The 18,163-nt window shown below is 36.3% G+C and overlaps 1 protein-coding gene across 2 annotated transcripts; it reads left to right on the plus strand.

Moving 5' to 3' along the window:
- Window positions 1–4,737: 4,737 nt before the first annotated feature.
- rpe65.L (retinal pigment epithelium-specific protein 65kDa L homeolog) lies at window positions 4,738–16,731 on the plus strand. Of its 2 annotated transcripts, NM_001094320.1 has the most exon segments (15): window positions 4,993–5,038; window positions 6,703–6,785; window positions 8,427–8,577; window positions 9,045–9,152; window positions 9,339–9,480; window positions 10,294–10,441; window positions 10,624–10,705; window positions 11,285–11,417; window positions 11,633–11,772; window positions 12,028–12,157; window positions 14,172–14,286; window positions 14,362–14,456; window positions 14,922–15,033; window positions 16,173–16,290; window positions 16,293–16,727. In NM_001094320.1, coding segments are annotated over 15 exon segments (1,614 nt in total). In that variant the 5' UTR covers window positions 4,993–5,027; the 3' UTR covers window positions 16,339–16,727.
- The last annotated feature ends 1,432 nt before the right edge of the window (window positions 16,732–18,163 follow it).

The following is an 18,163-nucleotide window of genomic DNA, read 5'->3' on the forward strand; positions in this document are numbered from 1 at the left end:
CAGAAGCCATATTTGTGTCTGAAAAGTATGACAGCAAATAAAAAAAAGAATCTTAGTCAAGTGCCGGAAGACATTATTTTGCTAGTCTGTTTAAACACACCAACGTGTTTTAGTGTAGCTTAAGCTCTAAAACGCTTTCTACCCACCAAAACTGTAGTCTAGAATAATTGAGGAGAGCTATAAATGAGACTTAAAATCAATTACCCCGCTTGAAGCATGAAGTCTTGCAGCTTTACGGTATATTTGAAAGCCATATAATATATATACTCACATACTAAATGGTCACAAACTTTTAGATAACATTGCCGACATAATCTTATTACTGAATGTTCTAGGACAAGGGTCTTGGCTTGAAAAAAAAAACACTCGCATAACTGATCAAACTATTTAATCCAATTGCATAATGATTTGCACAATGACCTTAAAAATTAATGAAGCTTGCATTCCTAAAACCGAGCAGAGATAAATTTAGCTATGTTGTACTTTTTCTTATGTTTGAAACAAGATTCAGAAAGGAGGGTAACATTAAGGGGCAGATTTATAAAGGATTGAGTATTTTCTGCTCAAAAAAAATCAAGTTTTGGAGTTTAAAGAGATACTGGGTTTTTTTTCAAAATGAATCCGTTAATAGTTCTGCTCCAGCAGAATTCTGCACTGAAATCCATTTCTCAAAAGAGCAAACAGATTTTTTTATATTCAATTTTGAAATCTGACATGGGGCTAGACATATTGTCAATTTCCCAGCTGCCCCAAGTCATGTGACTTGTGCTCTGATAAACTTCAATCACTCTTTACTGCTGTACTGCAAGTTGGAGTGATATCACCCACTCCCTTTCCCCCCCCCCCCAGCAGCCAAACAAAAGAACAATGGGAAGGTAACCAGATAACAGCTCCCTAACACAAGATAACAGCTGCCTGGTAGATCTAAGAACAACACTCAATAGTAAAAACCCAGGTCTCACTGAGACACATTCAGTTACATTGAGAAGGAAAAACAGCAGCCTGCCAGAAAGCATTTTTCTCCTTAAGTGCAGGCACAAGTCACATGACCAAGGGCAGCTGGGAAATTGACAAAATGTCTAGCCCCATGTCAGATTTCAAAATTGAATATAAAAAAATCTGTTTGCTCTTTTGAGAAATGGATTTCAGTGCAGAATTCTGCTGGAGTAGTACTATTAACTGATGCGTTTTGAAAAAAACATGTTTTCCGATGACAGGATCCCTTTAAATTGTCAGAAAAACAAATGAAACAATTGGAAAAGGATTCTTCCAAATTAAATCTGCTCAGAGCTGTATTTTCATCCAGAGGTGCCCTAGGCACTGGACCTCTAATTTGCCAACTGCCCCCTTTGGCAATTGGTGCAAAGTGTACTGCACAAGTACTGATTGTGAAAGGAAATTTTATACCCCTCCCCAAAACAGCTCCACCACCAAATTTAACTGCAAATGTCATGTAGCTGGAGTTTTTAGGTGTCTTATATGTACAAACCTGAGGGGACCCTAATGCTGCTGCCATGCCCATGAGTGCCATATACAAATTAATACAGCCCTCAATCTGCCCCTAGGAGGACTGTTTATAAAGTGTAGCTATTCTTGATGGCGCATCGAATAAAAATATTTTCTTGCAGTACTGAGGTCGTAAGCTCAAACAAGAACTTTGTATATGTTCTCTGCTTCTGGTAATGCCACACGGGGGCTGATAGCCCGCAGGCCGGGAATCAGCCCCAAAGTTGACATTAGCTTTCTTTGCCTGTATCTGGAACACTGTGTGGGTTTCCTCTTGTGCCCTAAAAACACACAGGCAGTTAAAAAATCAAGTATATAAGCATAGGAGTCAGTTTGTTTTTGAAATACAATGCTTTCCTGTGTTAGGCTAATGGCACACATTGGGCCAGATTCAAGTACAGCAGAAAAACCTATGTCGTGGTTTATCACCTAAAAACTCTATTGAAGTGTATGGGAAAATCTGGATTTAAATTAGGAGATAATGCTTTTCTCTTCTAATTAAATCTGGCCCATTGTTTGTGTGTGCACACTGCATGCAGTAAGGCATTAGGCTATGGACACACATACGTTTAACCGTGGCAGTTCACACCACTGTTTTTAAAAAAGCCGACCGCTGTGTAAATATGCTAGCAAAAGTGCCATAGCCTTAACTTGAAACCAATACGCAGCAGTCGACTTTTTAAAAAAACGCAGCGCAGACTGCTGCGAAAACGCCATGGTTAAACGTATGCGTGTCCATAGCCTTAATGTTACACTACAAAGCAGCAATTGCAAAACACTTTGATGGGATCATACCTCTCAGCATTTTGTAAATAAAAAGAGGGTCAAAAAATTTGCAGCGCATAGCGCGACAACATTTTTTTGACCACGCCCATTTTTTTGCCCACACCCTAATTACCATGTCATTTTACAAAATTTGTCAGGTAATGAAAGTTTGAACATATTCCTGTGGCTTTTTTTTTTCAGTTATTACAGTTTTGCTAATGAAGGTGAATTGCCCTTTAAACTGTTAGTCTAACTTCTCCCAAGGGACTTATTGTTACAATTACTTATTTGCGTATCTCAAAATTCTTACAGAGTATCTTATCTGCACTTCGTGGCTGTTCTGGGCTCTCTGCCAAAAGCCAATTAAGTTAGAAATATTGTATTTTTTTCAGCTGTTCAGTGCAGAGAAAGTTGGGACTTTCCAGTACAAACCCGTGGGGGATTGTTTACTAAACCCTGATCGGGCTTTTTGGGGCAAAAGTTTTTTTTTATAAATAAGGAAACTTCGGGCGACTTCGGAAATCCGACCAATCTCCTCATCGGCCACCACCCTTAGGGGTATATTTATCAAAAAGTGAAGTTAGAGATCGCCACAGTCCTCTAGAGTGAAATTCCGCCACTCTCCATTCATTTCTATGGTATTTTTAAGAGAGTATTTATCAATGGGTGAAAGTTCATCCTTTGATAAATACGCCTTTCAAAATCCCATAGAAATGAATGGAGAGTGGTGGAATTTCACTCTAGAGGACTGTGGCGATCTCTAACTTCACTTTTTGATAAATATACCCCATAGTGTTTGCTTCAGAAAATCTATAGTAGCCTGCTGTGTAGCTGTGGTGGTGGTCATTTAAGTTGAATATGGGAAATAAGCAGATAACAGATAAACTGTGTAGAATACAATGTGTATTGTTCTACCCCCAATAAACAGAGGTCAAATGCCACTTCCATGGCAGTACAACAGATTGACAACCTTTCTCATATAAAACAGGACATTTGTTGCCAAGAAATAGTATATAGGTTTTGGAAGAACAGATATAAATGCTTGATTTTTTATAGGCTGAGGGCACATGAGGCACAGAACCTGCTTCTTTCTGCCAGCGTTTTCTCTTAGAGAGAAGCCAATGCACTCCCATCCTCTCAGCTGTTCCACCACACTGACAGTCACAGTGTTGGCCTGTGTGCATAGTTTTGTGTCTCCGCGTTATCTGCGCAGTGTGTCTGCAGAGCCCAATGCTGTACATGTCAGTGCAGAAAAACAACTTAGCGCATTGGCGACTAATACTCAGAACTGCCTCTGCTAAAACACATGTAGGGGGAATGTAATAAAAGTCGCAAACAATTTGCACCAATAAGAATAAAAATTCACATCTCGCAATGAAATATTCTTCCTTAAACTGTTATTGCATTGCAAATGTGAATTGCACATTGCGAATTTTAATTGCACACTCTTAAGAAGTGCTTGAAGGTGTAATCTTTTAGAGCAAACAAAACAACTTTTTCAGTAAGAAATTTTATTACATTTACTGCGCATTGGCGCAAACTATAAAATTCGCAAACTTTCTTCTTCTGTCGGTAGTGGTTGCTAAACACTTTCTGGGTTCGCAAAAGCTATATTAAGTTTGAGCAAAATTTGTTTGCGCAAAGGCATAACTTTTCGTATTGCAAATAGTTTTTCCGTTACCGACTTTTATTACATTCCCCCAGTAGTGTCTCAGCAAAGCCAATTATCACTATTGTCTATTTTGAAGCCATAACAAGTAGCTGCTGCTAGTAGCTCTGTGTGTCTTCACCCTTTTTTATGTGGGCGACAAAACTCCCAAAAATACCTCTCCATTGTCAATTGTTAAAATCATTGGCTGTATGCCCAACTTATCGCTAAATCTCCCAAGGTTTCCTCTTGAGGCAACTTTGGGCGATTAACTGATAACTTGGGCATACAGCCGGTGATTTCAATGATTGACAATGTAGAGGCATTTTCAGAAGATTTGTCGTCTGCGCCGTGCTATAAAAAAATTGCGGCCGACCAATCTTCCCCTGTGCCACTACCCTAAAACCTGTGTTAAGTAATTTACACCTAACTGGGGCTATCACACAATCCTACAATCCTGAATTTGCTACTGAAGCCCACTACAACAAAAACATGGAGCATGGAGGTAGGGTTGCCACCTTTTCTGGAAAAAAATACTGGCCTTCCTATATATTTAATTTTTCTCCCTATTAATAACTTTGGGATCAGCCATCATTTTTCCTGGCCACGCCGGTTGAAAACCAGTCAGGTGGCAACCCTACATGGAGGTGCACATGAAATGGAAAACTGAGCATTGAAACAGCAGTGAAGTTTGTTATAATTTGGAGAACACAATATTTTGGGTATAAAGGGTCTCCATTGTAAAATGAATTCAGTGTTTTACAAACAGTGGCCAATTAGTATGTCAAAAGCCTATTCATGCTATGACTGAATTCTTTCCCCCCCGATTCATTCTTTTAATCCAGTCGTGGTTTGAAAGGATTTGGAATTCAAAATCTTTCAAAGACGTTCCTTGTGCAGAATGCAAGCAGCAAAGTCTACAGAGGGACCAGCAGCAAGAGAATTCCAGCTCTGAAAGGCACTTCTGTCTTCACTCCTCGTGGGGATTGGCCAGTGCAGCTTGTTAATGCGATTATTCTCTTGAAGGAAATCAAAGTTCCTATAAATAGTGTGGGCTTCAGACTCACAAATTCACTCCTGGAGTGTTTGATTCGCCTTGAAAGACAGAATGACAAATCAGTAAGTATGACCTTGCCATTTAATATTCTGTTCTATTTATGTGGCTGACTTCTTTGAAATTTCTTAGTCTCCTGTTAGATGCCCTTTTTATGCTAAATATACGTTTTAAATATATATTGTTAAAAATATTATTCTTGCTCTCTTGCTGTGCTTATAAGAAATATGACAGAAGGCGAATATTTAAAGGGTATAAAATCGGAGAGTGCCAAATTCCTGTATAATTGGGTAGGGTTCTCTTTTGGCAAATTAGTGTCTGTACCTTTGATAGATATGCCCCAGGTTTTATTTAAGGGCCAGTAATATATATAGTCTCTCCAATATCTATAAAATATATCTTAGGAGAAGCACTTCTATTTTTGTATATCGCAGCTTACATGTGTGTTAGGAATGTTTAGCATTCTAAAACTAAATTCAAAATATATCAGTTATCTACTACACAAACGATTCCCTACAGCCCTTCATAGCTGCCTCTTCTGGGTGCAGAGAAATTTATGAATAAAATACTTTATACAATAAATAAAACATAATATATTCAAAAAGGGCACTAGTACTTTATAAATTAATGTATATGCATGCAGCCCCTTTCATCTTTTAATACATGGGTTTTCATTTGGATCACCATGCTTTACTGAAAAAAAATGTAAGCATCAAATTAACCCAATAGGAATTCTTGCCACCAATATGGATTTATGCAGCTTATTTGGCATTTTTTTTTCATTATTTACTTTTTTGTAGTTTTATAATTATTTGGCTTTTTCTTCTGACTTTTTGCAGCTTTCAAATGGGCGTCGCTGACCCCCTTAAAAAAAACAAATGCTCTGAAAGGCTACAAATGTATTGTTTTTGCTACTTTTTATTACTCATCTTTCTATTCAGGCTTCTCCTATTCATATTCCAGTCTCGTATTCAAATTCAAAATTCTAAATTGGACCCTAGCAACAAGACTGCTAAAAACTGCAAACTGGAGAGCTGCTGAATAAAAAGCTAAATAAATCAAAAACCTTAAATAAAAAAAAAGATAACCAACTGCAAATTGTCTTAACATATCACTCTCTACATCATACTAAAAGTTAATTCAAAGGTGAACAACCCCTTTAAGTCCCAGAAGTTGTGTTTACTGTACAGGAGATGCATTTCTGTGTTATGTCCCTTAGCAAACCCCGAGTCCAAGTATATAAAGCAGGGGTCCAAGTATATAGAGCATGGGTCACCAACTTTGTTTTACCTGTAAGCCAAATTAAAATGTAAAAAAAGCTGGAGAGCAACATAAGCATGCTAAATAAGGAAATAAGGACTGTGATTGGTTATTTGGTAGCCCCTATAAGAACTTGCAGCATACAGGAGGCTCTAATTGGCAAGACATGATTTTTATGCAACCAAAACTTGGCTGATAAAGTTGGGGTTTTCATCCGCTAATCTGAAAAAGTTCGAAAATTCGATAAAGTCAAGTTTTCGAGCAACAATCACACAATATGAAATGACTCTCGAATTTTGTCGCAGCATTTTGTTGCTCTGATTTTTCAAAAAATTTTTTTTGATAAATGAGTTCAATTTGTGGAAGGGAGTTTGATCAACTTTGTTTTCATAAAAAACTGAGATTAATTTGAGTTTTAGGAAATGACCACCTTAATATTTGAATATTAAAATATATCTCCTTTTTCGAGTGTGGAGCATCCTGCTGGGGGTTACAAGAAACTCTTTGAAACTGCAGAGGAGCTGGCAACCCCGATGGCCACCCATGTAACAGGTAATGACTACTTATTCTATAGCTCTCTTTTTCATGTGTTCATCAGTAATATATGCAGTTACTTTACTGGTGCTGGCCCATTATCATCAGTGTCATGAATCCACTATAATTACCCATCTTTGCAGCACATGATCACTCTTAGACTAGGGCCAGACAGGGCAGAAACAAGTGACAGAGAGACAATGGTCTATCAAGAGTCTAGACCAGTGATCCCCAACCAGTAGCTTGTGAGCAACATGTTGCTCTCCGATCCCTTGGGTGTTGCTCCCAGTGGCCTCAAAGCAGGAGCTTATTTTTGAATTCAAGGCTTGGAGGCAAGTTTTGGTTGCATAAAAACCAGATGTACTGCCAAACAGAGCTTCAATGTAGGTTGACAATCCACATAGGGGCTACAAAATGGTCAATCACAGCACTTATTTGGCACCCCAGGAACATTTTTCATGCTTGTGTTGCTCCCCAAATCCTTTTACTTCTGAATGTTGCTCACGGGTTCTAAAGGTTGGAGATCCCTGGTCTAGACAGAGAAAAATATTCTTATTAAGTACACTTTCCCTTTAATGCATACTCAGAAAAATTATTGTGTAAAGCAATTGTTGCTCAAAGGGCCATTGCTTTTCTGTTGCTTTGGTTCAATTTTGGCTTAAAACAGATTTATTAAAACGGATTAGAGTCCACGTGAAGCTTTAAACATTCCACTAGGACCAGGAATAATGGGATAGATTATTTATGAGGCTTAACACTTCCAAAATAAGATTTCCAAATTTACATTTCCTATTCATTTGCTAGCAATCTCATCCAGTCAAAGGGACACTGCATTTTGTAAGTATCTATATTCCACTTATCAGTGAAATATAACAACATCCAGAATAATTAGCTTTAAATTACTGCAGTTACTTTTAATGGAGTACTATGATATATTTACTAAAAAAAAGAAAGAAATATTGAATCTCAAATGAAATAAATTCTAGTTTTCAAGCTTTACTAGCCATGCTATTCAAAACCTGAAAATATGAGTTGCTAAATATATATGTAAATATGACCAAGGAGGAACTTTTATGCACGCAAAGGTAAGAAGAGACTAAAAATAAGACCATCAGGTTCAGCAAAACTTCTTTATATGGGAGCCAGTAAATTCTGCTTAATACTCAATGAAGGAATCCCCATCTTTAGGAATTTTTAAACAAAGTGTAAGAAATCTCCCAGCCCAACTCAAATCCAGGCAGGGGCCTCTTACAACTGCAGTATTTGTTTCTCTGCTACTTGTTTAAGTTATATAAACACCCCCCTCAATAAACTTCACTCCCCCAGATATTTTAGGCCCTCAGATATCATTGTAAATTAAATACAATGGGTAAAATAATTTATTTAACTACTGAAGGTGATATTTTAATACTATGGGTGCACTTTTACACTATCATACATCAATACTATCAATACTGCAAACCATATACTGAGGCCATAATCATCATAATCACACTGCAATGGTAGCATAACCAAAGGCCTGTCAGTGTTGTTGTATTCTTGGGAGACATTCTTGTTTTGGCTATTTTAACATTTATTTTTAGTAGTCTGTTATAGTAAAGAAGCACTATTTATTTTTGCACATCAAGCCTAATTCTCTTCTTTTTTTTTTACATTAAGGACGGGTACCCCTTTGGCTATCAGGAAGCCTCTTGCGATGTGGGCCTGGTTTATTTGAAGTTGGATCAGAACAATTTTATCACTTATTTGATGGCCAAGCTCTTCTCCATAAGTTTGATATTAGAGAGGGACATGTGTCATATCATCGGAGGTAAGTTTCATAACTTCAGTCCAGAAAAACGTTCATGAATTACATTTTACAATGACAGACTCAGACACCTTATAATCACAATATTTTTAGTTTGTCATCAAAAACTGGGCCTGTTGTTATTCAATTCAGTATAATTACTCAGAATTACAGTGATTTCAGGTTTTTCCCTCTCTCTTTGGATGGAAGACCAGAAGAGCTGTATGCATGAAAAGAACTGGCTTTTTGTCCATCTTAAAAAAAAAAAAAAAAGATACCTCGTTGTTTTAAAATTTAAGATATCCAGAGTAGTCTACACAGTAAAAAGTAAAAGTTCTACTCACAGTAAAAAGTAAAAGCTCTACTCACCAGAACAGAATCCATTTTTTTAAATGTATTGTCTAATGGAACTATTATTTGGCAGAAGTATAATAATTTTCACATATGCTTTGTAATACTTGTCCTACTATATATTTTATTTTCATTTATAGATTTATTCGTACAGATGCATATGTCAGAGCTATGACAGAAAAGAGAATAGTAATCACTGAATTTGGTACTTTTGCATATCCTGATCCATGCAAGAACATCTTTTCCAGGTAACATACAAGAGCAACATGATTTATAACTTTCTCATGCCAACTAAAGGATTTTTATCAGGAGATAAAGCCTAAAGGGGGTTGATTGTAGTCCAACTTCTACAGAGCCACCCGTTGCACCCCACTGATTTAGATTATGGCTTGGAGGCAATTCTTTTTATTCCTTATGCTCAATTTCTTTTGAAGGTTTTTCTCATACTTCAAGGGTTTGGAGGTCACTGACAATGCTCTGGTAAATGTGTATCCTGTGGGAGAAGATTATTATGCCTGCACAGAGACCAATTACATAACAAAAGTTAACCCAGAAACTTTGGAAACTATCAAAAAGGTATTTTTACTTTTAGGGGCCTATTTATGAAGCTCTATTTTTTCTGGTCGAATTTATCGAGGGGGAAAACGTGAATTGTTAGATGAAAAAAAACTTGCATTTTAAGAGACTTATTATGACACAAAGCTGCAAAAAATTAAAATCTGAAAATACACCAGCTAAAATCTGTCAAGGTTATGTAGAAGTCAAATATACAAAAACCAGCATAGATCACAGTGTCAAGAAACATCTTGACATTGTGATCTGTGCTGGTTTTCATATGATAATCTGAAATATTGCTCAGGTGACAACTGAAAAAAATCAAGCAATTCGGGCATCACCTTAGAAAAAAGTCATACAATTCTAATTTTTGTTTGGTTTTAGCTGGACTTTTCCTGTACTTTTTCGAGCTGATAATTTCATAAATTAGTTAACTTAATGGATGGGAGTTAGGTTGACTTTGTTTTAATTAAAAAAAGGGGATGCATTTAAGTTTTAGCAAATGTTTTCTTCAGTGTACTTTTATCCTAAACCACCATGTCTGTTTTATGGCTTTAGCATAATCTTTACACATAACAGTTAGTTACCATGCACAATAGAAAATGGGCAGCATAAGGATGGTTTTGCCTTCAGTGGATTTCTAGCTATGCTATATAATGACAAGGATTGCTTCCCACTGGCATAAATGAGAAGTGGGCCAGGCAATTAGTTTAATTTAATTAAAATTAAATTATTTAGTTGTGTTCATAAATTATTTGAATGGTGGGAAGGAGAAATTTCTTTCATGAAAGAACCATATCACCTGAGGAAACTGTCTGTCTCATTGTCCTTTAGGTTGATCTGTGTAATTACACATCCATTAATGGAGTTACTGCTCATCCACATATTGAACCTGATGGGACGGTTTATAATATTGGGAACTGCTTTGGAAAAAATTTCGCCATTGCCTACAATGTTATAAAGATACCCCCTCTGCAAGCAGGTGAGTTGTCCTTTGAATAAAGCATTATCACATTTATATACTGGATATGTAACCTCTTAACAGTTTGCCCTATTATCCTGCCTTTATGATACCCAGTAATACACTTCAGCAAGAGATTTGAAGTTTAGCCATCCTCAAGTGTACCTTGATGGCTCATGAATTGTATATGGATTCTGTTACAGACAAAGAAGATCCAATAACAAAGTCCAAGGTTGTTGTTCAGTTCCCCTGCAGTGACAGATTTAAGCCTTCCTATGTTCACAGGTAACTTTTGTTGTTCTGTGCATGTGTTGGTGATGACCTAGAAGCCAACGCAGAAGGTTCATGGGTTCTTAACCCAGGTTTTCAATACACTTTGTTGGAAATCTCTGCATTACTATTTACTCAATTTATAGGAAATACAAAATCCCAATGACCTATGCATAGATGAAACTTTTCCTGAAAAAGGGATTTAAAAAAATAATGCTGTATAGCAGAGATCCCCAACCTTTTTTTTTATCCGCGAGCCACATTAAAATATAAAAAAGTTGGGGAGCAACACAAGCATGAAAAAGTTTCTAGGGGATGCCCAATAAGGGCTGTGATTGGCTAATTGGTAGCCCCTAGGTGGACTGGCAGCCTACAGGAGGGTCTGTTTGTCAGTACATCTGGATTTTATGCAAATAATACTTGTCTCTAAGTCTGGAATTCAAAAATAAGCTGCTTTGAGGCCACTGGGAGCAACTTCCAAGGGGTTGGTGAGCAACATGTTGCTCCCGAGTCACTGGTTGGGGGATCACTTTTGTATAGTATTCATTAGAATTGCTTATTGCACGCTAAAGTTTTTTTTTTCTCCATTTTCAGCTTTGGAATGACTCCAAACTATTTAGTTTTTGTAGAACAACCTGTAAAAATAAACCTTTTAAAGTTCTTGTCTTCATGGACTATTTGGGGAGCCAACTACATGGATTGCTTTGAGTCAAATGAGACCATGGGGGTGAGTGTCTGGTATTAAGAGCTATAGAACATATAAGAAGATACATGTGTGTGGTGTATGTGGAATATAAAATTAAAATTTAAGAAAACAATTTGTAATGTGTATAGTTTTGCACACAATCCCTTTGCTTTAAATAAATTAAATGGGTAGATTAACACCAGTCCAAACAGTAGACGAACAACTCACATTATTTCATACTATTTTTGACTATTCAGGTATGGATGCATGTGGCAGAAAAGCATACAGGTGAATACCTCAATATAAAATACAGGACATCTGCATTCAACATTTTCCATCATATTAATACTTACGAAGACAACGGGTTCTTGATTGTGGACGTCTGTTGCTGGAAAGGGTATTACAGCTTATGCTTTGAATCATTTATTGTAACTGTATTTTTGGCTCTTACTTATTTTTATTAAGATTATAGTCAATACAGGATGAGAGAATGCAACTACTTGTTCCCCATTGCACTGGAAAAGATATTCAGACATTAATTACTGCCCATTTATTTCCTTAATAGTAACTCCCTCTTACTGGACTCATTTATTCTACCAGAGAGCTTTTCAGTATATATCCAAGAAATGTTTGTTTGTCTTCCTACATGCAGATTTGAGTTTATATATAATTATTTGTACTTGGCCAACCTACGTGAAAACTGGGAGGAGGTGAAAAAACATGCAGAAAAAGCTCCTCAGCCTGAAGCACGCAGATATGTCTTGCCTCTTGACATTAACAAGGTATATATTCTTACATGCCTGAATAAAAAAACACACATATTGCAATATTTGCCGTTATGTCAGTATGCTGTAAAACATATTGAAAGTCTTGTTTTTTTATTTATATACCTGTTTAATGAACAGATCTAGGGAGGCTATATAGAGCATTGGGATGCATTTTGCTTGGGTGTAGTTTCTTCGTTCCTGAATCATGTATAAATTACAGAAGAAAATACAAGTAACTTCTGAAATACTTAAATAAATGAAGGATACAAACTATATTGAAAGCAGGTGATTCCTGGGTTAAATAAATATAATTCTATCATCTATCATAAAAATGCAGCCCAATATTATGGATTTAAAGGGGTGATTCACTTTTAGATAACTTTTAGTATGTTGTAGAATTGCCAATTCTAAGCAACTTTTCAACTAGTCCTTATTATTATTTTTTTTATAGTCTTAATTATTCGCCTTCTTCTTCTGACTCTTTCGAGCTTTCAAATGGCGGTCACTGACCCCATCTAAAAACAAATGCGCTGTAAGCTTACAAATGTATTGTTATTGCTACTTTTTATTAGCCATCTTTCTTTTCAAACCCTCTCCTATTTATATTCCAGTATCTAATTCAAATCTATGCAATGGTTGCTAGGGTAATTTGGACCATAGCAACCAGATTGCTGAAACTGAAAAACTTTGGAATAAAAAGCTAAATAAATCACTAATAATAAAAAATAAACATCAGTCTCTATACCATGCTAAAAGTTAAATTGAAAATGAACAACCTCTTAAAGGAAGCAATCTCAGTGAAATTTAGAGGGGTAAATAGTTGGAGTATTTATTTGATATAGGTCCCTAAGGCAACAATTTTATTGTCTAAGGACAGCTGTAGATTAGGGTGCATGCTCCTCAACAGTGAAGTCTAGGTTTAATACCCACAGCAATTGCAATGGTAAAATATAATTTGTTTAGGAATAGCTGCTATTATAAATGTATTTAATCAGATAGCATGGCATTGTGAAAACTGAACTGATGAGTGCTATTGCCAGCCAGGGAGTCAGTGTTGGACAAGAATGTAAGAATGCCACAGAAGTTGCAAGGGAGGTATGTTTTTCTGTCAACTCCTGTGTGGGAAGCATTCTGATTAAAAATAAAAGTAGGCAAAGTTCTTTAAAAACAACACAAATCTCATGGCAGAAATATATATATATATATATATATATATACACATATATATATATATACACATATATATATATACACATATATATACACATATATATATATATATATATATATATATATATATATATATATATATATATATATATATATATATATATATATATATATACACATATATATATATATATATACACAGTCGGTTCAGTGAACGCACTCCTTCCGGATATAATTCAGTTGATGGTGGTGCGTTGGTCAAAGTTTGATTATGCAATCCAGTAAATGGACCCGCACTCGTTCATATTAAGTGAAATAATTGTGTCTTTATTCACAGGTTCATTTCCAAAGTTTCGGTCCTTGAAAAAGGTCCCAGAGAGGACCAAAACGTTGGAAATGAACCTGTGAATAAAGACACATTTATTTCACTTAATATGAACGAGTGCGGGTCCATTTACTGGATTATATATATATATATATATATATATATATATATATATATATATATATATATATATATATATATATATATATATATATATATATATATATATATATATATATATATATATATACAGACGAGAAAAAACACATATCCAGTTATGTTAAATACCTGGTTTGGCGCGAACCTCCGGTGACATCACTAGCGTGAGTGACGTTGTATCCCCGTGAAACTCCCCTTTGTGAGGTGACCTAACAAACAGCAATCCAAATGTGTAGACCCATCCCTTAACCCATTGTAAAGGCATCTTTTTATGATTAACATGTGCAAATGTTAATAAACGAGCCCCAAAATGCACTCTATTTGTTTTCTATTCTAACAACTGAATTAGCATATTTACATGACAATCCATTCCAGAATGACACTGGGAAGAACCTAGTAAGCCTGAATTACACAACAGCCACAGCCACCCTACACAGTGACGGCACAATCTGGCTTGAACCTGAGGTCCTGTTTTCTGGCCCTCGCCAAGGTAACTATTGAGATTTTTTTGAGGTGTGTAAGCAACAAGTGAAAATATACTCACCGCTTTTATCTACTCCAACAGCCTTTGAATTTCCACATATCAATTATAAGAAACATGCGGGGAAAGATTACTCGTATGCTTATGCGCTAGGACTGAATCATTTTGTTCCAGATAGGGTATGTATATTCTACATTGTAAATTGTTGTACATATTTATATGTATATTACTACACAGGGGTGGGACCTGTTATCCAGAATGCTCAGGACCTGGGGTTTTCTGGATAAGGGATCTCTGTAGATCCATATTTTAAATCTACTAAAATCACAAACACTAAATAAACCCATTCTGAGGCCAGGATCCTGGGTAAATATTCTCCTTTCCTCCGTTTGTAACCAAAGTCTATACTATGCTGTAGAAAATATAACAAAACACTATTTAGCATTTCGTTTTTCTTTAGAAAGGCCTCTTTATATTGTACATGCATGTATAAAAAGCAGTTCTTGGAGAAGCTACCAAGCCCAGAAATAAGCTATTTGTAACACAACTATGAACATTATTTCATATATTGTATAATATAAAAGCCTTGTTTACATAAAACAGACAATATAGAATTTCTTAATTGTTTTGTTTTCTTGTTCAAGCTTACCAAGCTCAATGTTAAAACAAAAGAAACCTGGGTATGGCAGGAACCAAACTCATTCCCTTCAGAGCCTATTTTTGTCCAGGCACCAGATGCCATTGAAGAAGATGATGGTAATTCGTCTGTTTGAATTTCTTTATTAGAAATCTGACATAATGTAACTATAGGACATTTAACATATATCTGTATTTTACATAGAAATGAGAATATCCGTCATTTACATTGGAGTGAGATACCTTATAGAGCAACTGTATCTTATCTAAGAGTAAGACCCCTTTTAACGTAATCGTATCTTAAGGTGGCCATACACGGGCAGATTCGGCAGTTTATCTGCCCATGTAGGGGGCGTTCTGATGGTTCTCCCTGATCGATATCAGGCCAAAAATCGGGCAGATATCGACCAGGCAGGTTCGATTTTTTTTTTGGCAATTGAGGGCCACATCATCTAGTTGATGTGGTCTTCGTCCCGTTGGCGCCCAATTCCTTCATTTTAATCCGATCTTTTGGCCCTAGGGATTAACCCAATATCGCTCTGCCTTTGGTGGGCATATCTGGTTAAGACCTTGCCAAACAAGCGGATCTTATCATGTATGGCCATATGCAATCCCTTATAGAGCATTTGTATCTTGCAAAGGAGTAAGATCCCTATTAGAACAATTAATAGGTCTGAGATCCCTTAGTGAGCAATTGTATCTTAGATAGGTGTGAGATTCCTTGAGATCTGCATGAGATCCTTTGTAAATCAACTGTTTATACATATAATTGAAATGCCTTATAGAGCAACTGTATAATGCATATGATTAAGATCCCTCCTAGAGTAACTGTATCTTACCTAGGAGTGAGAGCAGAATACATACTCCATCTGTAGCAATGCTACTGGAATGGTCTTGCTTTAGAGTTCCTACAATTTTTATGTATAATTCTCAGGGGTTATTTACTAAAAAAGATTTCAGGGTCTTTGCCCAAAACCCCCAAAATTTTCATATTATCTGGTTAAACCCAGCGCAAACCATGATATTGTCAAGATGGGATAGGGGCGTCTCGCATTGATTTATACATGACCTTGACAGGTCTGAGATGGGGGATTTTCAATTAGGGCTTTTTGCAGCATTGGGGTATAATAAATCTTGAAAAAGTAGTATTTTTTTTTTGAGTTTTTGCACGAAAAAACCCTGACCAGAAAAAAAAAATCGAGTTTAGTAAATAACCGCCTCAAACTGGTGCTAAATAATCACCTTCTTCTGTATCTTAGGGGTATTGCTAAGTGCAGTGGTTAGCCCTGCAGTGGGACATAAGCCATCTTTCCTGCTTATCCTGGATGCCAAGGACATGAGCGAAATTGCCAGAGCCGAGGTTGACACCATTATTCCAGTCACATTCCACGGAATGTTCAAAAGTGCCTGACCACAAAAACCTGAACAGAATTCTCAATGTTGCTTCTAAATCTTTAACATGAAGATGGATGACAAGATGCATTTACACTGTCCAAACCAGCGGTTTATCCTGCCAACATATGATTTATTCTCCAGGAAAGCACAGCTGCCATCCAAGTCAGAGATTAAAGTGCTCAGAGATATGTACTCTGTAGGTTTAGATTGGTGTCACAGCGGTAGACATGTGAAAGACTGATGATCTGACAGTGAGTCACTTGAAACAAAAGAAGTGACCCGAAGCTTCGGAACTGTTAGATGTTATATCAATAAAAACAATCCTTTAGGCTTAAATGCTCCATCTGCATAAGCACATCCTGCATGCAAAATGTAGTCATTTCACTATTTTCACAGAGAATTAAAAAAAATATTATAACTAAATCCATGCCGAGTCATTTGTTATATTTTTCAGTAAAAAAGAAAACATTTCCTTTATGTAGAACTACAGTTGTCTATCATTGCCTTAGGCAACCCTATTACACTTATTCATAAACATCCTTACTAATGACTTACATGAAGATTTATGAATAACAGATTAGTCCTTTTCCACAGCTTTATTAGGACACCCGTGTCACAATTAGATATAGACTGCCCTCTAGGGGCATTTTAAAGATAAAAATAAAATGACGGTTTTAGAAAAAAAAAATTTTAAATCCTGTGTCTGAGGATAAGGCTCTTCTCCAAGGTGTAGCAGCCATGAAGCATGTGTGTATTTGCTCACTTGGCAGAACATTCTACAAAGGGGACACATTACCCTTTTTATCCACAGGTTCAAAGCCGAATCCTAAATGAAGAAAATATGTCAACCGTGTGTTTCTGTCCTCACCAGTGATCTCCATGATGAGTACAGCACTACAGAGCTGATATTCATTTGCATGCAATTAGAATAACAGAGATCTTGTGAGAAAGGTTGTACATAGTTCTGATATTAGGTTTAAAATTATACAACATTTATCTGCAATATAATGTAATGCAGAGGTATGCACATTATAATAAATGGCTGCAGTATAGCATTAATAAGTAACTAGAAAGCACATAACATCACTATACTAAGCATTTCAGTAGTGTGTACTACTTTCATTGTAACCTACTCTTAGGGGCAGATGTATTAAGGGTCCAATATCAAAGGTTAATTAACCCTCGATATTCGACTGGGGAATTAAAATCCTTCGACTTCGAATATCAAAGTCAAAGGATTTTGCGCAATTCGTTAGATCGTTCGATCGAAGGAATAATCGTTCGAAGGATTTTAATCCATCGATCGAAGGATTATCCTTCGACCAAAAAAAGATAGCCAAGCCTATGGGGACCTTCCCCATAGGCTAACATTGACTTCGGTAGCTTTTAGGTGGCGAACTAGGGGGTCAAAGTTTTTTCTTAAAGAGACAGTACTTAGCCTATTGAATGGTTGAACGATTTTTAGTTCGAATCGTTCGATTCGAAGTCGAAGGTCGAAGTAGCCCATTCGATGGTCGAAGTAGCCAAAAAAACACTTCGAAATTTGAAATATTTTTTCTTCTATTGCTTCACTCGAACTTAATGAATGGGCCCCTTAATGATTACTGAGGTGCATACAAAAATTACATGAATTAAATACAGGAGTGCAAGTGTATCAATATACTGAATAGATAAAACATAATTGCACGTTTGTCTCAGAGTGATATTCTGAGACAATTTGCAGTTGGTTTTCATGTTTTATAATTTGTAGTTTTTGAGATATTTAGTTTTTTATTCAGCAGCTCTCCAGTTTGCAATTTCAGCAATCTGGTTGCTGGGATGTAAAATACCCTAGCACCCATGCATACATTTGAAT

The sequence above is a fragment of the Xenopus laevis genome, chromosome 4L (assembly GCF_017654675.1).
Source record: "Xenopus laevis strain J_2021 chromosome 4L, Xenopus_laevis_v10.1, whole genome shotgun sequence".
NCBI classification, from domain to species: domain Eukaryota; kingdom Metazoa; phylum Chordata; class Amphibia; order Anura; family Pipidae; genus Xenopus; species Xenopus laevis.